This window comes from Mastomys coucha, unplaced genomic scaffold, assembly GCF_008632895.1.
Source record: "Mastomys coucha isolate ucsf_1 unplaced genomic scaffold, UCSF_Mcou_1 pScaffold9, whole genome shotgun sequence".
Classification (NCBI taxonomy): domain Eukaryota; kingdom Metazoa; phylum Chordata; class Mammalia; order Rodentia; family Muridae; genus Mastomys; species Mastomys coucha.
The window spans coordinates 52667381-52691212 of record NW_022196915.1 but is presented as its reverse complement, the minus strand read 5'-3'; the positions used below and the strand labels follow the sequence as shown (position 1 = coordinate 52691212).

Here is a 23832-nt window from a genome sequence, read left to right as displayed (position 1 = left end):
CCCCCCCCCAAAAAAAAGCTGTAGGCTAGAGGGCTTTGACTTCGGCCAGATCACTCAGCCTGAGCCACTGATGTCCCGTTTGGGCCAAGACATGCCAAAATGTATAGCAGAACTCCCCACCCCTCAGAAGTCTCAGTCAATACATCTCTGAACCCTGGCTTCTAAAATAATTAACAGGGATTTTTATCTTATCTTGGATGGGCTATGTTCTAATGTTGCAGAGCTGTAGCTCTGAATATTTTGCTCCTTTGGATCTTAACAAGTATCTCAATAATTATACAAAATGCTTTGTGTCAAAGGACTGAGAAGAGCCCATGTTAATTTCCACCCTTTTATGGTGGCAACCCTTGGGTGAGAGGACTGAATTTCCTAAACCCCTATCTTCTATTTAAAGAAAATCTTTCTTACCTCCTTCAAGGGTTGAGGGTCGTTCCGGTTGTGGTGACTCCCTTGCTGGCTTTACAGCAGTCAGGAAAAAAAAACCAATCAAGGTACCGTAAGAATGAAACTCAACCGGATTTATTAACTAGCACTGGACCAGGACTTCAAGAGTCATAGTCCAGATCATTCTCCTTTAGCCATATTTAAACCCAGCAGAATTACAAGGGAAAAGTATTCAGATAACAATTCAGCCCCATCAATGCAACAAAGCTTAAAACAGGTTTACACTGAAGCTCTTGGCTAAGTACCTATGACCTCATCTGTAAGATGGTTTCATGCTGAAACAACGTTCAAGATTAATGGTCTAGGGATCTTGACTAAGGTAAGGTAGCACCTGTGGGAGCCAAGACTGGCCTGAGCTAAGATAACACAGAAGTCACTTACACTGTGGAGAAGTGCAAGGGACATCGCTCATAAGAATACATTTTATGGCCTAAAAGCAATTCTCAAGATTTAGGAGGAAAGGGTCTGGAAGAAGTAAAAACAATAAGTCTGGAAGATATAGGCAGAGCCTGCCTCATCAGATAGCAAAGGATTGTAAAACTACATCATTCCCGGCATTCCGGGAAGTGTAGCTATGAACCTCATTCCATTGAGGAGATTAGCTGTGTGAAACTTTCCTGGTTTCTCCATACTGCTTATATGTGTGCACAAAGCCTTTTTGTTCTCTACACAAGAGCATATAGTTCTCATCAGTCCTTGGACTCTCAGGCACAGCCTTACCTTCATGGATAAGTACCCTAATTTGGAGGGTGGTCTGTACTGTAAGGTTTTGTTATTCTTAGAATCCAAGGTAGCCAGGCGTGGTGGCGCACGCCTTTAGTCCCAGAACTCATGAGGCAGAGGCAGGCAGATCTCTGAGTTCAAGGCCAGCATGTTCTATGGAGTGACACTAGACTGTCACTCAGCTGTTCCCTTCCACAAGCACCATCTCAATAATTATACAAAATGCCTGTGGAAGGGGGTGAGGGAAAGGTTTTTGGGTGGCTCAGTGCAAGAGCTGCATAAGTACCTGGCTTTGAAGGGATCATGAGGCAGACTGTCCCAAAGCCAGACACGTAGGCAGCTAGCCTAGTTCTGAGCCTTGGCACCTTGGCTCTGGACTCCCAAGGCTGGGCTCAGAGCTCCAACAGTGGGTTTCAGGAGCTCAGCATCTGCTGTCGAACAAACCTCCATCTTCCAAGCTTCCTTGGAGCTCCCAGACAGAGGGCAGGGGGCGGGACCCAGCTGCGGTTTACAGGGATTGCCTAGGTCTTGCAGGGGGAGGAGCCTGCTCAACACGGGTTTCCTGTCTTCGTCCCACGGACTTGGTACGCGTGGCTGAACATCCAGTCCCATTCTGCCTGAGGTAACTCAGAGCTGAGATTGCCTGACCACTGCACCTGCTGCCTTTGTTCGACTTTCCGTGGGAACGCTTCAAGTCAAGTTGTCTGACCCTATTGATCACTGGAATCATGGTAGGAATGATAGGGGTTCGTCGTGAGACAGCCAGTAGGTACAGCCAGCTGTGTCCAGGCTGCATCTGTGAGCCAAGTGTGGGAGGGTAAAGTTAGGCCAAGGCTGGGGCCATCGGAGGGGTCACTGGGGATCCTCCAAGTGAACTTGGGGAACGGTTGGGGTGTTAGAAGAGATATGAAGGAGGAAGGCCTGGGCTGACCTCTTAACACTTTCATTGGGCCTCTGTGCAAGCTTACAGAAGGCCCTTACTGCTCTGAGCCTTAATTTTGGGAGCTGAAAGAAGACTAATGTCCTCTGTTTCATGACATTATTGTAAGAGCTAATAAGAGAGGACACACAGAAGACCTACAGTGTCTGGCTGGCTATATCGTGGTGAGCAGAAAACATGATTCTGATTCCCAGGCTGGAGGCTAAAAAGATGATACTGCCCTGGAACACCTAAGATTTACCCCTTCTCTGTCAAGGAAGTCAGACCCCAGCCCTTGCCTCCAGGGCATTCGCCTCCAGCTCTTTCTCAGACCTGCCTACTGGGCTTATCTGCTGGGCCATCAATAACATACCTGGGCCAGGGATTGACCTGAATCCTAGCTTATCAGGATCCGTCCTTCTCTTTGATCCCATCTCTCCCTTTGGCCTCAGAATGGGCAGAATTCCCATCAGTCTTACCAGGAGTGATCAAAGATAATATTAGGAAGGGGGGTATGGGCTGCCAGCCTCAGAGCAGCCGGTGCTTTTGATCTCCCTAGTGGCCCTGACCTAAGAACCCTAATGGCTAAAGGGAGCTGGGGCTCTGTGCTGTGGCTATGTCCTCTCATCTTTGTGACTACGGGGTGTGGGGTTGGTGATGTGACATACAGAGAGGACAGTGATTACTCGCCTGTTGAGACCTGGCTTTCTTCCTGGTATAGGTGCATGGGTACAAAGGGGTCCAGTTCCAAAATTGGGCAAAGACCTATGGCTGCAGTCCAGAGATGTACTACCAGCCCACCTCAGTGGAGGAGGTCAGAGAGGTAGGCATCCATGAACACTACCTGAGCTGCCCAGCGTGCCGCCACAGCCCTGGCTCTGGAAGAGGTTGGGCATGGGGCTTCTTGCTGGCCTGGTTGGGTAAATGCAAAGCTCTTCTTCCTGCTCTCCCCAGCTCCAAGTCTGCTCAGCAGCCTGTTGTAATGTTCTATGCCCATTCCAAGCCTATACAGCAGTATGCCAGGGGCAGCCATGTCTGCACCCCCCTCTGCAACTTCTGCAATAAACATCATGCATATACACTTGTGCACATATCTGTGCATGCTTGTGCACATGCAGATGCATGAACATACATGCCTGCAGACCTATGGGTGTGCACACCCACGTACACACCCATGTACGTATGCATGCACACAGTCATATGCACATACACCTATGCACAGGTGCACATATAGCCCGGAATGCACAGATACCTGTGCAAATATACATTTATGCACATACAGGCACTTAAGCCTGTGCATTTGCTCACATAGGCCTGTGCACACACATATGTATACAGACTTGTGCACATCTACGTGCATGCATACATATTTATGCCCATATATAAACATTCACGCACAGACACACTCACACATCACATATGAGACAAATTTCTGAGAAGAATCGGTGTTGCTGGGAAAGGACACCATGAGTGTAGGGACTGTGGACTGTCCCTAAGAGACAAGAAAGAAGCATCAGGGGTAGGTGAGATGCTGGAAAGCAAAGTGGCTTTGATGGAGCTAGGGCTATTAGGGGATAAGGGATGGAGCCAGGAGTGTGCTTCTGGGAGAGCTACCTTAGAAAACAGATTCTGGGATGTGCTGGCAACCCACCCATGTGACCCGTGATACTAACAGGGTAAGGCATAGTGTTTCCTTGGAGAACCAGCAGAATCCAGTGAAGATAAAGGGGGGAAAAATAGGTGTGTGACCAAGCAGCTCCGGGATTGTGGTGTGACACAATGTCTTGCTCAGCCTCCATGAAAAATGCACTGTGTGGGGAGCAGGCGGTGCAGCCAGCATTCCTCAGTCAATTTTCAATTGCCAACAGATCACTTTATGGTACAACTTGTAAAATGTGTGCCCAGAGGTACTTGGATGAGGGTGTTTGACCCCAGTGGGAAAATAAGCAGATTCATTGAGGTAACATCATGGACCCACATGTTTTTCTGCAAAGAATCTCCAGTCACAGTCTACCTGTGCCAGCCCTCGGATGGGTCCCAGCCAGCCATGGTTCCTGTCCTCTAGGAACCTTTACTGCAGCATGGGGGGATAGATTAAGAGTTCATGTAGCCAAGATGAGGCACTTGGGGCTTAGTCACCACGATGCCTTTGGAAGGTTTTGTATTGTTGAGGAATGCAGTGGGGCTTGCCTTTTTAAAAGGTTTAACCTGGGGCTGGAGATACAGCTCAGTCTGGAGAGTGCTTGCCTAACATGCACAAAAGGCCTGGGTTCCATCCCTAGCTCTGCACACACTGGTGTGGTGATATATACTCCAATCCCAGCTCTGAAGAGGCAGGAAGGTCAAGAATTCAAGGCCAGCCTTGGCCACTCAGGGAGTCTAGAGGCCAGCCTGGGCTACCTGAGTCTCAAAAGAGAAGGACCTTCAAACTAGCCCATATGGTGGCTCAGATCTATAATTCCAGCCTTAGGGAGGCAGGAAGATCGCTAACTAGAGGGAAGGCTGGGCTACATTTCAAGGCCTACCTCAAAACATCAGAACCAAATGGAAAGGATGGATGCTTGGGGCTGCAGAGGAAGGAGGAGCAAACGCTGCAGACTAAAGGTGGCTCTGTCAAGCTTTCTTCACCTACCTCATTCACAGCCCATCTCTGGCTCTCTTTCTGGTGCCAGGCAGGGTCCACTAATGCCAAAGCCTGCCCCTCCCCACCTCTCCCCACACCATGGCCAGCAGCCTCTGCAGGCTACACTAGGCCCTGAAGTCCCCCTGCTTTCCTCCCTCAGCAGGGCCTTACTGGCATTGTCTTGGCAGGTGCTGGCCCTGGCCCGGCAGCAGAACAAGAAAGTAAAGGTGGTGGGTGGAGGCCACTCGCCTTCAGACATTGCCTGCACTGATGGCTTCATGATCCACATGGGCAAGATGAACCGGATTCTCCAGGTACCAGGGCCCCTGACGCCCCTCCTCAGCTCATTCCCAAGCTGAATAGCTTCAGTCTGTGTCTCAGACTCCATGTCTGAAATCTCCAATGTGTGCCTCAGTCCTCAGCTTCTCCCTGTTCTGGGTCCTCAGGGTCATGCCCCGATCCCTGTCCTTCCTCCTGAACAACTGTCACCTGAGCCTTTGCCACTGACTAGGGTTTCTTACGGGTTCCCTTGTTCCGAGGGACGATGGGTTCTGGCCAGGTGTGCACGGGATTCGGCTTTGACAAACAGACACTACACAAGAAGTGTTCTATCTGAATGTATTTCTTAAAAATGACATGAGGCTTTTACAATCGTTGCAAAAGAGAAATGAAAAATCTGGCAGCTCAGTAGTCAAGGTACATCTGAGGCCATCTAAAACACACTAGGTCTAAAACATCAGCCATCTCCTCTGGACTGGTGTAGCACCCCCGAGCTCCGAGTATGTTCGGGCTTGAGTATGTTCGGGCTGCATGGTCCTGGCCAGAGTCCCGGAGGGCTGCAGGTGCGCCAGCCAGGAGGGTAGAGGCTTGAATCTCGAGTCCTCAATGCTGAATGCTCGAATCTTCAATGTTGAATGTGCGAATCTCGAATGCTCAATCTCTTGAGTCTCTACTGGTGCTGCACCCCCCTGGACCCGAGCACTCTGGGCCCAGGGGGAGGTGGGGAGGACTACGGACTGCATGAATCTTAAGTCCTAGTCCACCAAAGTTGGTTCTAATCCGAGTGCGAGTGAGTCCAAATGCTGAATGCAGACTGCCTGCTGCTGACTGTTGAATGCTCTTTCTGTAAGCTTTAATGCCCTACCCAAAATGCGGAGGCAGGAGACTGACTTTCCTTGAAGTTTACGCCTCAAATACTGCCGTCATGCAAAGTGTGCGTAGCAAGCCTTCCCTTGGATTGCTCAGGTCACTTGTCAAGTCTACCTGACCCTTTGTGGCCACAGAGGGAATATTCCCCATCTCCCCACTGTAGCTTCCGTTCCTCCTGATTTAAAGACGTACACAGAAACAGGCTCCCAAAGAGAAGACTAGTCCAGCAGAATCCAACGTGGCACTGAGCTAGGCTCACAAACAGGGAAATGAAGATTAGAGACAGGCAAACAACAGTAAAGCTGGACCCAGACTCAGGATTACCACGGGCTTCCTATTGGAATACTATCCATGCAGTTTAGCCAGCACCCACTTGTCTACCAGGGACTTGGGAGCCCAGAGATGTGTGCTTAGGACTCCAGTCCTCACCCTTAGGGGCTGGCTCCCCTGAGCTGAGTTCCACCGGATGCTCTCCCCTCCCCGCAGCCAACCAGCAATACCTAGGTTTCTCTGCCGTGCCGGTGTTTCCTCAGACTTACAGTCTGCTTCTTAGCAAACATCAGTCACAGCTGTAATTAACTCTGATAGCTAATTAGTGAGGACTGGGCTCCGGCAATTGATTTTCCAAGCTCTGTGCCTCAAGCGGCTGAATGATCAAGTGCTTTGTACTTGGGTGGACGTGGCTTCCGGTCCCAGCTCTGCCATCGACTTCTCTGTTTGCATGACCTTGGACCTTGGTGTTGCCCCTGTGCTGTGGTCAGATTTCGGGGTACAGTATCCAGCAGAAAGTTGTGCTTAGACATGTCTCTTCCCTTGCCAGTTCTTAGCCTTTGCTCAGGCAGGTCTTCAGGGTGAGAGAAGGCAGAGACTGTCCTCCGAAGAGCAAGCCAGGCCTTGTGTGGCACCAGAGTCCATCCCCATCTCCCAGTGTGGACAGGGTGCAGAAGCCTGGGTGTGGCCCAGTTCCTATCCTAATCCAAGTGTCCCTGGGCAAAGCGCTTCACTTTCTCCGGCTCTCATTTCCTTCCCCTGTGAAAAGAGGCATCACGTGGAATATTCTGAGGGGCTAGAGGTGGGACTCAGTAGACAGGTTTGCTCAGCATGTGCCAAGGTCTGGGTTCCATTTGCAGTACTGAAGAACTGATGATGAGAAATAGTTGCCAAGGAGCTGAGACATGCTTCTGTAATCCCTCCAGTTGGAGGGTGGATGCAGAGGGATTGTACATTTGAATATGAGGCCAGTCTGGGCAACGTAACTCAAAATCTGTTTCAAAAGCAAATTCCCAACCCCCAACATCCCTGTTTCCCCAGGCTCACTGTCCTCCTTTAGACTGAATAGTACCTCAGGCTGACCACAGGCTGATATAACTGTACCCACATGGCAGAGGGGCGTGGCTGGGAAGCAAGGGCCCAGGTGTGGCCTAGCTCTTCCCAGCCTGTGCTGGCTCTTACAGGTGGACAAGGAGAAGAAGCAGGTAACCGTGGAAGCCGGTATCCTCCTGGCTGACCTGCACCCACAGCTGGACAAGCATGGCCTGGCCCTGTCCAAGTAAGAGTCCCTCCACCAGCCCCACCCGGGGAAGGAGCTGCCTCTTCCCTCGCTCTGTGCCACACTCTCAAGGATCTGGCATTGAGACCGTCACACTTCTTGGGGTGTGACTTCCCTTCCTCAGAGCTCTGCCTTTTTTCCTGCTCAGGTTGCCTTACCTGTCATGCCCTATGGGTTAAGGGGGAAACAGATCCAAGTTTAGCAGAGTTTTAAGCAATGGTCTTGAACCAGGATGAGACGACTAAGGACTGAGTCTTTCCAAAGGACTCAACTTACACCTGGTAATATACAACTACACAGCCAAACACACAAAGACAGTCAAAAAAAACACTTCTGGAGGGGTGGGAGAGCAAGGTGGTCCTTCCTCCAATGGTTTTCTTGTCCCTCCATCCAAATGTATTTCTCGTTGCCCACCTTAGTGCGGGGGCTGCCATCAACACAGCAGTCAAGTGCAGCTAACGAAGTAACTCTGTTACTGGGAATTTTACCCAGGAGAATGGAATTAACCCTGTGAAATTCTATGGTTCAAGTGCTTGCCTCAGCCTTCCTAGGGCAGGCCTCACAGTTCTGCACTGTGGAAACCATTGTCCCCACCTCTCTGAAGATGAGGATAATTGACATGTATAGACCTTGCCCAGGCTCTGGAGAAGGCAGAGACCAACAAAGCCCACCTTCGAGGAGCTCCAGCAGGGGGCAGGTGGATGCAGACACTGACCAGCACCGAGCAGGAAATAGGTTCGATGTCAGTGACCCGTGGAGGGCACCGAAAGGTTTCAGAGGACCCTAAGTTCAGCATTACTCATTCTGGGCCTGGACCCCAGTCTGAGGGGCTTAGCTTTCTCCTCAGGCCCTGAGGAAGCTGTGTAGGTTTCCGAGTAGGACAGGTTTCTGCTCTCTCACCCCTCTCCTTCCCTTCCACCTCAGAGAGGCTCGCCTACACAGGCCTGCGGGGATGTTTGTGTGTTTAGAACCAGGACAGTACCATGAGTCTTGGGCTGGGAGCAGAGAGGAGTCTCAGCCAGACCACGTGGCTGTGCTTAGAGAAGATGCCTTTGGGAGATAGGGGGAAGGAGGGGTGCTGTTAAGTTGTAGAGAACTCAAGGACTAAGCCTTCCTGCAAACTGGCCCACGTCCCAACCAGCTAATCTGATGGTCCGTGGAGAACAGGAAACAGGGACCAGGAGACATGGGCCGAGCACATGCTGGGCCGTCCAAGGTAAAGGGGAATTCTCAGACAGAAGGAGAATCTTTCGCTCCAAGGAGCATCTGTGTCACCTTTGGCTCCCATTGTCCTGAGAAGCCTAACTGATCTGTCATGTCCCTCTTGTTCCACCTGTTGAGCTCAGTCTGGGAGCAGTGTCTGATGTGACAGTTGCTGGCGTCATTGGGTCTGGAACGCATAACACAGGGATCAAGCACGGCATCCTGGCCACCCAGGTGAGTCACCTGTGACCATGCTGGATGGGAGCAACTCCATAGAGGCCTCAGACAGATGCCCCCAGAAATACCACTTCCTCCCCGAAACGGTATCAGGCCTGAAGGAGCCCCAGGTTTATCGGTCCTTTAACCATCCCAAGCGACACCATCATCCCAACCTCTGCGTATCCTCAACGGCAGCACAAGGCAAGGGGCAGGCAGGGTGGGGGCACCAACTCCATTGGAAGTTATAACAAGGAACCAGGTGGGAGATGGGACTACCACAGAGTAGCAGGGGAGGCAGAGCCTGGGGGAGGCATAGGAGCAGTCTGTAGCAGAGTCTACCTGTCCGTCAACCAAAAACACATCTTAAACTTCATTCAATGAGAATCCAGTTGGGGGGGGGGGGCTAGAGAGACGCCTCAGCGGTTAAGAGCACTGTCTGCTCTTCCAGAGGTCCTGAGTTCAATTCCCAGCAACCACATGGTGACTTACAACCATCTGTAATGGAATCTGACGCCCTCTTCTGGTGTGTCTGAAGACAGTGTACAATGTACTCACATACATAAAATAAATAAATCTTTTAAAAAAAGAAAAAAAGAGAGAGAATACAGTTTGGGAACTGTTAAAGAGTACTAATTTGGAGACTCAAGCCTGAATCTTAACCTATATCCCACTCGCTGGGGTATGTGCACACCAGTAGACTCCCTTAGTTTCTGGGTGCATTGCTGTCAAAATCCTCAGCTAAAATGAAGAATTCCAGCCCAAATCTGCAGGGAGAGAACATACAGAGTTAAGGTCACAAATTAGCACTCACTAAATGGTGTCTGGTCACGTGGCAATTCAGAGGCACCTTCATGAGGAGCAGCCTGGCAGTAGCAGTTGGCAAGGCAGTTAGAGCTGGTAACTTGGAGGCCTTTGCGCCTTTTGCCATCTCAGTGCTGGGCTTACTGCCCAAGGGGTCCAGTGGTAATGGGAGTAGAGATAGCCTAACAGTACAGTGCCCCTGAAATGTGAACCCAGCTCTTTCCACTATCTAGGACTGATGTCAAGCTGTTCACGTCAGTTGCTACACACTGGTCACCAAGGAATAAAATTAAAGTGGTCATCCATACAGAAAAATGCACCTAGGATTTATTGGTTACGTCTCTTTAGAAGCCCCGCTGAACGGGCCTGGAAATGCAGGGGAGGGCTTGTTCTGTGTTACAACCATGCGGATGGCAATTATACTGGCCATTTATTTTATTTTATTTTATTTTTAATTTTTTTGGCACTGTAACAAGATGTCTGAGGGAATCAGCTTCAAGAAGGAAAAGAATATTTTTGCTCATGGTTTTGGAGGTTTTGGAGGAAGGGAATGACCCAAGAAAGCCATTTACCACACAGAAGCCAGGAAAGAACCAGAGACATGAAAGATCCTTCTGGAGCATGCCCCCAAAAGTATGTTTATTTCAGTTAGATCTGAAATCTTGATTTCCACAGCCTCCACCAGATTATCGTCCACCCATAGATCAGTGATGAGGTCAGGTCTGCCATGAGCTAATGGCTTCCCCCAGACATCAGCTGGCAACCAACACGCGTACCTTGGAGAGACATTTCAGATTCAGGCCAAACGCAGAAGCAAAGCGAAAAGGGGTGGACAGCTTTCGAATCAGCTTTCAGCAGGAGGCTGATCACAGGCTTCATGCTCCTACCGCTGAGGCAGCCGATCAGCTGCCAAGGTCACATGAGCAGCTAATGCAGAGCCCACCCTTCAAAGGCCTTTAGCCGCCGATGAAGCATCTCACAGGCAAGCTACCTTTCCAAGGCCCTGAATCTCCAGCAGGGTCCAGGCTTCCATAACAACCACGGAGTCACCCCCCTCTCACCTCAGCTGGCCATAGTGTCCCATTTCTGTCAGTTCCTCCTCTCTGCTCTCTGGTCACTGTTAATCAGGATTAGTTCAGCTGGAGATGCCCTATCTCCCTGAGCAACCAACCACCAACTGCCCATGTCAGAAGCAATTTCCATCTAAATTAGCAGGTAGCAGAGCACAGAGAAGGTCCTCAACGAGAGAGAGAGGGGGGGGGGAGAGGGAGAGAGGGAGAGAGAGAGAGAGAGACCTTCTGGAAGTGAGGACCATGGAGACCTCCATCAGTTTGCAGCTGAGCACCTTAATGCTCTCAAACCCTTCATTTCTTGTTAGATGAGTCTAGCCAGAAGGGTGTATTTCCTGGGGAGGGGGGAGTCATCCCTATTGAAGAAGACTGTACATGTCTGGGGAAGGCTTTTGGAACCCTGCTCTATCCACTGTCCCATCCCGAGGCACATGTATACTCACTTTGCCTTGTCAAGCCTCTTCCTTGGGATCTGTGCCCTCAAAGCATCTCCAGGCAGAAAAGGCTAGCTTACTTCTTGACTGTGAGGTCAGAGAATGAGGAAGGCCAAGCCAAGCCAGCAGGGGCCCCAAGTGGCATCACATGATCGTGGAATCTGCTCTGTGGAGAGCTGATGCCAGATGTGGTTCTCCTCTCACCCATTCCTCCCTACCACCCACCACCACCAATTCCCAGAATGCCCTCTAAAGACTTATATGTAAGTATACTGTAGCAGACACACCCCAGATGAGGGCATCAGATCTCATTACAGATGGTTGTGAGCCACCATATGTTTGCTGGGATTTGAACTCAGGACCTTTGGAAGGGCAGTCAGTGCTCTTAACCGCTGAGTCATCTCTCCAGCCCCAGAATGCCCTCTAAATAGTAACAGTAGACCTGGCTAGGAAGCTGTTGTGACTGGCCATGGTGACCCCCAGGGGTAGATGCTATCTGGCCTCTGTCATAAAGACAAGCCAGAAAGTTCCGTGATAACTGAGCGGGCTTTAAAGTGTGACACCTCTCCCACTACCAGGTGGTGGCCATGACCCTGATGACAGCTGATGGAGCAGTTCTAGAATGTTCTGAGTCAAGCAATGCAAATGTGTTCCAGGCTGCACGGGTGCACCTGGGCTGCCTGGGTGTCATCCTCACAGTCACCCTGCAGTGTGTGCCACAGTTCCACCTTCAGGAGACATCCTTTCCTTCGACCCTCAAAGAGGTACTCGTCTTTGGCTCTCCATTCCCCAGCCTCAGAAAACAAATAGTGGTCCTGACAAAGGGTCCCAGCCCTCAGACAGTTCCCATGGACCTCTGGTGCCCTGAGAAGGTGGGGGTCCGGGGTAGAGAACTCATTTCACCAGACCTTCCTGGGTCCAAGAGAGACTGTGGTCAGAACCCTGGTGGGCTGCAAAACCCAGAAGCACCTCAGAGCTTACTGACATGTGGGTTGGGTAAAGAGCTGCTTCAGGAAAAAGTGTGGACTGGCTGTTCTTAGGGGCATTGACTCCCACCTGTCCTGGAAAGGACATGCCAGGATTCCCTTACCATGGAAAGCACCACAGGCTTAGATCTGGGCCTAAATCTCTAAATAGGAACACATTTTAAGGAAGACTGGCAGAGATTTTCAACTCCCTAGGCAATTGATCAAGAGGGTCCATCACCCCCAAAATAGTGGGCTTTTGTGAAAGAAATGGGCCTTTGAAGACAGGGCATTTGGATGATGAGAGAACACAGAGAGGCCTCAAGGGAGACGGAGGGGTGAGCTAGGCAGAAATGAAGATGGGGAGAAGAAGGTGGTGTTCCCAAAACAATAGGCAATGGGTATCAGAGGTCGATACCCAGGTCATATCGATCCCAGGAGGCTATTGCTGGCTTCCTTGAGGACAGCTGTTCAAAGGAGGTCGTATAGGTTAAGGAGAGAAGGACCATCATAGTCCAGGAAGGGATGGGCAGCTAGGACCATGTTCCGTCAGAAAGAGGTGATCTTGCACACTGCATTCTTCAGTCTTTTTTGTCTTGCTGCTCGGTTCAGCTAACAGTGTACTGATGCTTAAGCTAGAGCTTTTGATCAACAAATTCTTCCTGCCAGAGGATGGGCTTCAGCTCCCACGTTTCTACTAGAGTACCAGAGCTGGGTGGATGGGCCATCTCCTGACCCCTGTTTGTCCTTTGACCTAGTTCAGCACTGAAATCAATTACAGACAAGTCTTGGGTCTATTAGAGCTTCATTTTAGGCTATCTCCCTGACTCCAACATGCACACAAGCCCACATATGTTGCACTATACACATGCTGATGCGTATGTATGCATACGTGTGCACCCTTGCATGCAAAATGTACACTTACCCATACACGATCACACAGAAGCACAAATATACATATATACATTCATATCAACAGATGCATACAAATTAGTGTTCAGACCAGCTCCAACAATGTGTTCAGTGATCCAAGGATGGGAATAAAGCAGGCACGCACACATTCACATACTTGGTAGATGAAGCGAGCTTCAACAAGCGCCAACCATTTTACCAACCATATACATACATACATACACATATTTGGTGGATGGAACCAAGCTCCAATACCTTTATATTTTTTCTCCCATGGCTTATATATCCCAACAAAATTTTTCATGCTGCATAAAAATTGCAATGTGATTATATTCTCTTTTTCTTCTAGTGAACAATTATAAGGACTGAACATAAGAAAAAGACACATTTCCCAATTCCCTCACATGAATAAACCTTTTTACATGTTACAAGTGAAAAAGAAAAAGATAAATTATTCCCAAGACCCACACACATTCGTAACTAAGCAACTTGCTATAGATTAACAAAACGTAAGCAAGCAAGGAAATTTTCTCAGCCAGTGTCTTCTACTGGCAGGCTGCAATTTGTGGTTACAAAGAAAGGATCAATTACTTTATTATTTATCTCAAAAAGTAAACTTTTAAAAATCTTAAGAGAATCACAAATCTACACTTTTATGTAAAAACCAATCAGTCATTTCTACTTTAAATCCTCAGGGTGCACACCTACTCACTAACTTTGACTCACTAACAGCTTTTTTATTAAGTCATATCAGAAAACTGAGGGCAAAAATAGGTACAAGAAGTTATTCACAACCTTGATCACCAGCCCATCTTTTAGCAAGAGAGGCACATCATTTAGTGCTGATAGGGCTGCCATTGCTCTTGATCCCAGACTTCAAAAACATCCCTGGCTCAACAGTTAAGAGTGCGACTTTCTGAACTTCAAATTGAACATCAAAGCCACTATTGAACACACCTTAACCAAACTTTACTGACAATATGGATCTCCAAATTCTTTCTAACAGTGGTGGACATCAGTAACAATCTCCATCTCCGAGTTCTTTCTGGGGGTGGTGGTTGAATCATTAATCTGCTCCAGCAACAATGAAATAGATCAATCACATATGTGAGTGATTTTAACACCCAGCATGTTTTAACACCTAGACCATGCTGTTGGGTAATATTAAGGCAACGTAAATATTTCCTCCTATGGAAATAAGCCAAGACACAGCTAAACCGTGACTTCTGAGCTTTCCTGACTTCTTCCTGTGGCTAACAGACTCCCAGGACTAGCTTCTTTTTCGTGACTGTCACCAATGTGTGACAGAAGCATCTTAAAAGAGAAAGAGTTTCTTTGAGCTCCCATCGTGGGAGAACACAGCAGACAGAGCAGGAAGCAGAGGCAAGGGAGTGCAGGGAGGGACCAGGGCAAGTTCCCTGCTTCCTCCAGCTATGCCCTACCTTTGACCTACCACTTCTTCCCACAATGCCTTCACATTGAGCCCATCAAGAGATTGTCTTGACAATTTGGTCAGAGCCCTCATGATGTTATCATCTCTGGAGACATGCCCGCAGAGCCACCCAGGTGGGCTTCACTAATGCGTTTCTCAGTCAAATTAAGTTGACAGTCAAGGTCATCTTTACTTCCCTCTCTTCCTGTGCCAGGTCCTCGACAACCTAGACACCCACCTGAAGAAGTCTGAGTACTTCCGCTTCCTCTGGTTTCCTCACAGTGAAAATGTCAGCATCATCTACCAAGACCACACCAACAAGGTAGCTACAGGGCAGGCCCAACTTTGCCCAGCATGCTGGAGCAGGGGGCTGCCAGTCACTAGCGCACACTCCCCATCCCAGGGTGGCTGACATTTGTTGTCTCGATGGCCGTGGAAATGGGATTGTTTGCACGATTACAGTAATGAAATAGCAACAGAAATCATCTTATTGTTGGGGTCACCACAACATGAGGAACTGTACTAAAGAGTCGCAGCATTGGAAAGGTTAAGAACCACTGGTGTAGGGTGACTGTGTGGAGTTTGTGAAGGTTGGCTGATAGACATCTAGACAATAGGATCTCAGAAGGCGGGGCAGATGGCATCTTTTGTGAAAAATAAACGCAGGCCAGAAAGATAGTTCACCCGGAAAACGGATTTACTGCCAAGCTTGATGACCTAAGTTTAGTTCCTGGGACCCACATGGTAGAAATTAGCTCTACTATGAAGATATAAGGCTTCCAAATTGTCCTGGTAGGTGTGTCATCTCACTTTTTCCCCTCCTCCTCTAACATGAACTCACTCTTGAGATAGCACTTGGGAGGCAGAGGCAGGCGGATTTCAGCCTGCCTGGTCTATAGAGTGAGAACCAGGACAGCCAGGGCTACACAGAGAAACCCTGTCTCGAAAAACCAAAACCAAACAAACAAAAAAGAGATGTCTTCTAATCAGACATTATCAGAAACAAGTCAGAAGGCAGTTGAGCCCCTGGTATCTAACTCATAATACATCATCCCTCCTAGGCGCCCTCCTCTGCATCTAACTGGTTTTGGGACTATGCCATCGGGTTCTACCTACTGGAGTTCTTGCTCTGGACAAGGTAGGAATTCCACAGGACCTCTGTCCCTTCTTCTGTGTGCTGTGGAGAATGCAGGCCATCAGGAGAGTCCTGCCTTTACCCCTGCAAATTGGGTCTGTCTCCTGGGTCTATCCCTGACTGCTTATCAGAATCACCTGAAGAGCTTGAGGTTCATTCTAAGATCAAGGAAAATCGTTAGAAGGATTTGATGGCGTATTTTAAATAAGGCAGCTCAGGGGCTGTGAGCCAGTGGACCGGGAGAGGCAAGGGGAATGTGTGTATGGGTGTGGGTGAGTCCACGTGAGTCAGGAGGAGAGATAGGGAAAGTGGTTGGGTGGTTGGATGGATGGACTTTAATGTTAGTCAGTTTTTGTGTTGCTGTGTCAAAACACATGAGAAAGTCATTTTAATGGGAGAAAGAGGTATTTTGGCTCATGAATTCAGAGGTTCCAGTCCACGGTCATTGATGCCTCTGTTGTGGGACTAAGTAGCAGAGATTCAACTGGCATCACTGACGGTGCATCAACCTTCTTATGAGCTAATTACCTCTATAGTACCACCTGCTAAAGACTAAGCCTGTGTGTGTGGATGTGTATATGTGTATTTGTATATGTGTGCATATGTGTATGTGTATATACATGTGCATATGTGTGTATTTGTATATGTATGCATATGTGTATGTGTGTATACATGTGCATATGTGTGTATATGTAGATGTGTGTATGTGTATATGTGTGCATGTGTGTATGTGTGTGCATGTGTGTATATGTGTGTATGGTATGTGTGTGTGTGCACGCACACCTCTAGGTGTGCTGTCAACACCAGGCATTCATTTTCCTCCATTATTTTTCTCCTCAGTTTTTGTAAAGATTTATTTATTTATTTTATGTATATGAGTACACACTGTAGCTGTCCAGATAGTTGTGAGCCTTCATGAGGTTGTTGGGAATTGACTTTAGGACCTCTGCTCACTCCGGTCAACTGCACATGCTTGGGTCAGCCCCACTCGCTCAAGTCCAAAGATTTATTTATTATTATAAATAAGTACACTGTAGCTGTCTTCAGACGTACCAGAAGAGGGCGTCAGATCTCATTACGGATAGTTGTTAGCCACCATGTGGTTGGTGGGATTTGAACTCAGGACCTTTGGAAGAGCAGTCAGTGCTCTTACCAACTGACAACAAACTTCTTTCTCCTCTCACCAGCTCTCTCCTCAGTTTTTAAGACAGGGTCTCACTGAGCTTATCGACTTGACTAGACTCTCTGGCCAACAAGCCCCAGGCTACACTTGTCCCTACATTCTCAGCACAGGGTCACAGACAAACACTGCTACCCTGGCTTTCTTCTTTCTACATGGGTTCTGGAGAGGTTGCCCTTAGACCTTCCTTCTTACCCAGAAGGCATTTTATTATTGCCTGAGCTATCTATCTCCCCAGACTCCAGCATGAAGCTCTTAACACATGGGCTCTAGAGAGGAACACCACACCCAAACCATATCACTGGCTATCCCTGAGAGGAGGAAGCGCCAGACCAAGAATGAATAGCAGACACAGACTAAGTGGTTCTGAGCAACTGAGGCTGGCCTGTTAGTCACTGTCAGAGTGAGGATCCCAGTGGTTCTGAGACTATAGATGTGTTCCGTGGCACGCTGTTGAAAGTGGGAGGAGCATTGTCATTGACAGGGAGTCACTTGAGCGGTCATGGGGTACTTTGTTCTGTGTCGGCAGCATTGAATCAAGGTCCCAGGGTGTAGGAGGTGTCTTAGTTAGGGTTTTACTGCTGTGTACAGACCATGACCAAGGCAACTCTTATAAGGACAACATTTAATTGGGGCTGGCTTACAAGTTCAGAGGTTCAGTCCATTATCATCAAGGCAGGAACATGGCAGCATCCAGGCAGGCAGGCATGGTGCAGGCAGAGCTGAGAGTTCTACATCTTCATTTAAGCTGTTAGCAGAATATTGGCTCCCAGGCAGCTAGGATGAGGGTCTTAAAGCCCACACCCACAGTTCCATGCCTTCTCCAACAAGGCCACACCTACTTGAACAGGGCCACACCTTTTAATATTGCTACTCCCTGGGCCGAGCATATATAAACCATAGGCTTGTTCATATGAGTCTATGGGGGCCATACCTAAATATAGCATAATACAAAATACCTTTAGTCCAACTTCAAATATCCCCATAGTCTATAGCAGTCTCAACAATGTTAAAAGTTCAAAGTCTCTTCTGAGATTCATCCAATCATTTAACTGTAATCCCTGAATCAAGACAGGAAACCAGGGGCTGGGGAGATGGCTCAGTGGGTAAGAGCACTGACTGTTCTTCCGAAGGTCCTGAGTTTGGATCCCAGCAACCACTTGGTGGCTCACAAACACCCATAATGAGATCTGACACTCTCTTCTGATGCATCTGAAGACAGCTGCAGTAAATTACTGCAGAGCGAGCGGGGCCGGCAGAGGTCCTGAGATCAACAGCAGCCACACACGATAGCTCATGGACATCTGTACAGCTACAGTGTACTCATACACATAAAATAAATAAAAATAAATCTTTTAAAAAAAAAAAAGACAGGAAACCAGCTGAGCAAACTCTAAACTCTGCATCTCCATGTCTGATGTCAAAGCAGTTTTCAGATCTCCAACTCCTTTTTCATCTTTGTTGACTGCAACAAACTTCTTTCTCCTGGGCTGGTTCCACTCCCTGTTAGCAGCTTTCCTCAGCAGATAGCCCAGGGCTCTGGCATCTTGAACATCTTGGTGTCTCCAAGGCAACTTCAATGTTACAGCTTCTTGTTTCAATGTCTGAGATCCACACATGATCTTCTGGGCTCCTCCAAAGGGCTGGCCTCACTTCTCCAGCTCTGCCCTCTGTAGCATTCTAAGCTCAGGGTGATCCATTCCACTGCTGCTGCTGTTCTTGGTGATCATCCTGTGGTACTGGCGTCTCCAATATGCTGGGTTCTTCTGCTGCAACTAGGCTTCACTAATAGCCTCTCATAGACTCTCTTCATGGTACCAAGCCTCAATTCCTTTGCATGACCTCTTTAGTTCCGGGCCATCAACTGTAACTGAGGCTGCACCTTCAACAATGGCCTTCCATGGCCTCTCACAGAGTCCAGCCTCAGCTGTTCTTCATGACCCCTTCATGCCTTCAAAACCAGTACTACCTGGGTGACTCTTACACATTACCAAGTACAGTTGCCTCACAAGGTACAACCTGGGCTATCTCTGGAACACAGCTTTTTTTGTGCTCTCAGAAAACACTTCCCAGATTTCACCTCAATGATGCTGGTCTCTTCTTAATCACCGCTAATTTCTTAGCTCCACATAACCAGCATCAATTGTCCCAGTAGTCCCTTCTACTCTGGACTCTAAAGCCAGAGCCATGTGGCCAAAGCGGCTGAGTTCTGCTGCTTGCTGGAGCTGGAACATGCCCCCCTTGTTCTATTACATTATCACCAGCTTTCTGTTTTCCAAGTCCTTCAGTGCCTAAACTTGGCTGTCCTGGAACTTGTTCTGCAGACTGACTTTGAACATAGAGATCTGCATGCCTGCCTCCTAGGCACTAGGATTAAAGGTATTGTCCACCAAGCCTGGATTTAACTTTTTCTTCACCTAGAATTTGCTGTTCTAGGCTTGCCTTGAACGCAGAGATCTGTTTGGCTTTATCTCCAGGGATAAGGTGTGTACCACTATGCCTAGATCTAAATTTAGCTGGGTAGGATCTTGCCCCAAAGCCCTATTCCCTTAATCTGCTATCTTCTAGAACACAGGATTCAGCTCTGTTCTACTCCCTGGTTCCCCTTTAAGATTTAAACCATATATTTTATATTGTTCCTTTCTAAACTTGCTTCACTAGTTCAAAACACTCTTCATGACACTTAACCAGAGAACAAAGTCTCTGCTGGGCTTTTTTGAGACTTCCTTTGTCAGTACAATTAATCTGAGTCTCTTCACCTTAGCCTCACCAGACTCTTCAGACAAGGGCAAAAGGCAGCCACGTTCTTCACCAAAATACCACAAAAAACAGTCTCTAGGCCACATCCTAAAGTTATTCTCCCCTGAAACCTCTTGGGCCAGGTCTGCACTGCTGAAATCACTCACAACAACAAAGTCTTCCATATTCCTACTAGGATAGCTCATTAAGCCCCACTTAAACCATTCCATGACTTTCCAAATCCAAAGGCCCAAAATCCACATTCTTCCAAACAAAACCATGGTCAGGCCTATTATAGCAGTACCCTGGTCCCTGTACCAACTTCTGTTAGGGTTTTACTGGTGAGAACAGACAACCATGACCAAAGGCTGAAAGCAGAATATTGACTTCCAGGCAGCTAGGATGAGGGCTTTAAGGCCCACACCCACAGTGCCACTTCAAAAAGGCCACACCTACTTGAACAGGGCCACACCTACTAATAGTGCCACTCCGGGCCGAGCATATACAGACCATCGCAGGAGGTAAACCTGACAGGCATCTGCTAAAACTAAAATTCAACTCACCCTTGTCCTAGCTAGCCAGTAAGGCCTTGAGACGTGGACATTTGTCACTGTGTGGCGTGAAGTGACAAGACACTGCGTAGAGTCTTAAGGGCTATTGATAGGTGAAAGGTGAGATAAAGCCAGGGGGAGGGGCGCTGTTCCTACCTGGACCAACGCCACACTGGCCCAGCCTGACCACAACAAGGCCTCTAGAAGACAAGGAGTGAGGAGTGAGGACCCAATTTGAAAAGAACTCACTCCGTGCCTGCGCACAGCTGACACGGTACATGCTGGGCCCCGTAACCCCTCTGTTCTTTTCACCTGCAGCACCTACCTGCCGTGCCTCGTAGGCTGGATCAACCGCTTCTTCTTCTGGCTGCTGTTCAACTGCAAGAAGGAGAGCAGCAACCTCAGCCACAAGATCTTCACCTACGAGTGTCGCTTCAAGCAGCATGTCCAAGACTGGGCCATCCCCAGGTAGAGGCACCCCCAAGTAGGGGCATCCCCAGGTAGGAGCACCTCCACATAGGGTTATCCCCGTGTAAGACCTTCCCCAGATAGGGCCACCCCCAGGTAGGGGCATCCCCAGGTAGGGCCATCCCCAGGTCGGAGCACCCTCAGATAGGCCTAGCCCAGGTAAGACCTTCCCCAGATAGGGCCACCCCTAGATAGGCCTAGCCCAGATAAAACCTTCCCCAGATAGTGTACTCCCCCAGCCTACCATGGAAACTGGGTTCCTCTAGAGCTGGGAGTCCCTGATACCACGAGCATCCCAGGCTCAAGGCCAGGTCCCTATATAAAGCCATGGTGGAAGACTGGGGTAGTCCCTTCTTACTCTGAAGTCTCTCCTGGGCTGAGGGCAGGGAGAAGACCAAGGAGGCCCTGCTGGAGCTCAAGGCTATGCTGGAGGCCCACCCCAAGGTGGTTGCCCACTACCCCGTGGAGGTGCGCTTCACCCGAGGTGATGAGATCCTGCTGAGCCCCTGCTTCCAGAGGGACAGCTGCTACATGAACATCATCATGTACAGGTAAAAGCTCACTGCAGGGTGTGGGGTGTAGGGAGCTGTCCCCTCATGTGCAAAAGGGATTTCCCCTCCTTCCCCAATCTTCCAGTGCCATTTTCTGAGGCCATTCTTCTCTATTGGCAGATTACACTGACTTTAGCTGGAGATGGCGTCTCACTCCTTTGAGTTCTTAGAACGCTCCCTCCTGTAGAGTCTTGTGACATATACCACTTATGGGCTATGCTACATCACTCACTATATTCTAGCATCAGTAGTGAATTAATACCAGTGAGGAATACTTATCATTTATGAGGATCGTATAATGGAATGAGCAGTATGTTCTCACTCAGGTGCTCATCTCTGCTGGCCTACTTCTGCTTCTGCCACATTATACTGGGATGGGTTCTGAGGCTAGTTTAAGCTCAACAGAAGAGAGGCAGATACCTGATATTGGGTCCCTGCCTGTTGTAGATGTGCTTGTCAATCCCAGGGACTGAATCCAAGCCCGTGGCTGGCCTTCTTTTCTCTCTTTTCAGCCTGCAGGGGGCACCTGCAGGAGTTAGTGTTCTCTGGTTTCTTGCTAAGATATATCCCTCATCTACCACCCACCCCACCTCCAGTCTTGCTTCATGCCACCACGAGACACAGGCCTTCTCTGGCTTTGAAAAAAAACAAAGTGGCCACCTTGATCTTTTTAGGGTATTCCTCCCGGATGTGTAAGGCCCCCAAACCTTGCAAAGCCAGGGACAACTGAATTCATTTTTTAGGGGGCCTCAAAGAGCCATAAACATTTTTCTGAAAGATGCACTAAAAGACCAGTCTTCTCGTTCATAAAGGATGTGGCTATGGAGAGGCTCGTGTGTCAGGGCTGCGAGTCTCAGCTTCTCGCTCCTCTGAATGTGAATGCAGAAGTGAGAGATGCCGTGGGATGCATCTGAAGGTGTTTGAAATGTTAGCACTGACATCAGCTTTGGAGATCAGTCACTCTGGGCTGGGCGCAAGGCCGACTGGAGACTGTCATTAGGTTACACAGCCTTGCTTTCTAGACATGAATGAGGTCATCTGGGGATTCCAAGGCACTGGCCAAAGTACTATAGGTGTGTGATGTGTGACTAGTGTATGTGACTAGTATATGGGAGCGCTACGCAAATTTCATGCACATTATGTGTGTATATCATGTGTGAGTACTAGATGTGCAACTATTGTGTGTGTTGTATTTAAGTATTAAGTATTGTATATAAGTATTATATTGAGAATTTGTGCATTATGTGTGTATTATATGAATACGGTATGTGAACATGAACAATGTGTGGGGGGGTATTGTGTGACAATCATGCGTTGTTTACAATGGGGAATTATTCTGGCAAACACACCATTAGCAATTTTATCACAATGACCATCACCCTGAATAGCACACCACTGCTCTTCCTAGGCTGCATGCCTGTCCAATACATTGTATCTATTGTATATGATCCTGGCTAACCTGTGTAAAGCAATGACCTGGGCAAGAGGAATGTTTCAGCTCCATTACCCTTGGTCAGTCATTGAGCAAGATTAAACTCACAGTAATGTCCAGGTACCAACTGATTCAAGAGGGGACAAAGACTTGGGGAAAACCCTTGGGGATGTGCAGTGAGCAGGCATCTGTGCTGGCTATGCTGTTCTGCAGGGAGAGCCAGCCTAATCTCCAGTCACCTGCCAGATTAGGGACGGTGGGAGAGAAGGCACCTGAGACAGTGGTCACACATTACGGGACAGACCTGGATAGCCACCTTCTTCCTCTCTACTCTAGGCCCTATGGAAAGGATGTGCCTCGGCTGGACTACTGGCTGGCCTATGAGACCATCATGAAGAAGTTTGGAGGCAGGCCCCACTGGGCAAAGGTAAACATTCAGACATTTCCCTTACACCCATAGCCATAGGGCAACTACTGTGAGCCTTGAGTCCACAAGAGGGCACCCTCCTCCCAGCTTCTTAACTAGCTAGTGAAAAGGGTACCTCTCCTGCGCTCTGGCTCCTGAAGCCCAGACCCCCTGAGCTTCCTAGAAACTTCTTTCACTTTATTAGATTTTCCTGTGGAGCTTGCGAGCGGTGTAAGGTAGACATCAGCGTGCCCACTCAACAAATAGAAAAGTGAAGGCCTGTGTAGTGGTGGGACCGGAGCTGGGCCCTCCATGGTATCACGGGATGCATTCTAAGGCCTTTTAATCTTACTTTCCAAACCCCTTTCTTTTTGTCTGGAGGTCTTATTATGTGAAAGGGGCGGGGCAGTGTCAGTTCAGGCTCAGGGACTCTGGGTGCTGGCCTGTAGCCTCGCTTGATTTAGCTCTGTGGGGATAAAGCCCTCTGGTTCTGATTGCTTCCACAGGCTCACAACTGCACCAGGAAGGACTTTGAGAAAATGTACCCCGCCTTCCACAAGTTCTGTGGCATCCGTGAGAAGCTGGACCCCACTGGAATGTTCTTGAATTCGTACCTGGAGAAAGTCTTCTACTAAAGCTGAAGTGGAAGCAAGCCGCCCTGACCCCTCACTTCTGCGGCCTTTGGTGGGGTTGAGCAGTGTCTCACAGAGCCTCTTCCTGACCACAGAGAAGGGCTGGGTTCTGGGCGGGGCCTCTCTGCCTTCTCCATCACCTTCATAACACCCCATCAAGAAGTGGCATCTCACTCAAATTTCTGTTTGCATTTCCATGAGCCACACATAAACTGCAATCATCTAAGGAGAAAGGGGCTCCCTGATGAATCACATTGGTCCATACTAAGGATTTGGTCCTGCCTAGGTCGACCTG

The 23832-nt window shown here is 48.7% G+C and overlaps 1 protein-coding gene across 1 annotated transcript; it reads left to right on the top strand.

Annotated features, from left to right (window-relative positions):
• Positions 1 to 1793: 1793 nt before the first annotated feature.
• On the top strand, positions 1794 to 23540 carry LOC116084654 (L-gulonolactone oxidase). The gene is made up of 12 exons (XM_031361741.1): positions 1794 to 1898; positions 2808 to 2909; positions 4898 to 5023; positions 7313 to 7407; positions 8754 to 8844; positions 11713 to 11898; positions 14658 to 14765; positions 15505 to 15581; positions 20367 to 20516; positions 20903 to 21067; positions 22836 to 22926; positions 23412 to 23540. The coding sequence occupies exons 1-12, from the start codon at positions 1896 to 1898 to the stop codon at positions 23538 to 23540; spliced, it is 1323 nt and encodes a 440-aa protein (XP_031217601.1). The 5' UTR covers positions 1794 to 1895.
• The last annotated feature ends 292 nt before the right edge of the window (positions 23541 to 23832 follow it).

Coding starts and splice junctions, on each gene's coding strand:
- LOC116084654 (XM_031361741.1), top strand. Junction 8,845..11,712: donor ACGGCATCCTGGCCACCCAG/GTGAGTCACCTG, acceptor TCCCACTACCAG/GTGGTGGCCATGACCCTGAT. Junction 20,517..20,902: donor CAAGACTGGGCCATCCCCAG/GTAGAGGCACCC, acceptor GGCTGAGGGCAG/GGAGAAGACCAAGGAGGCCC.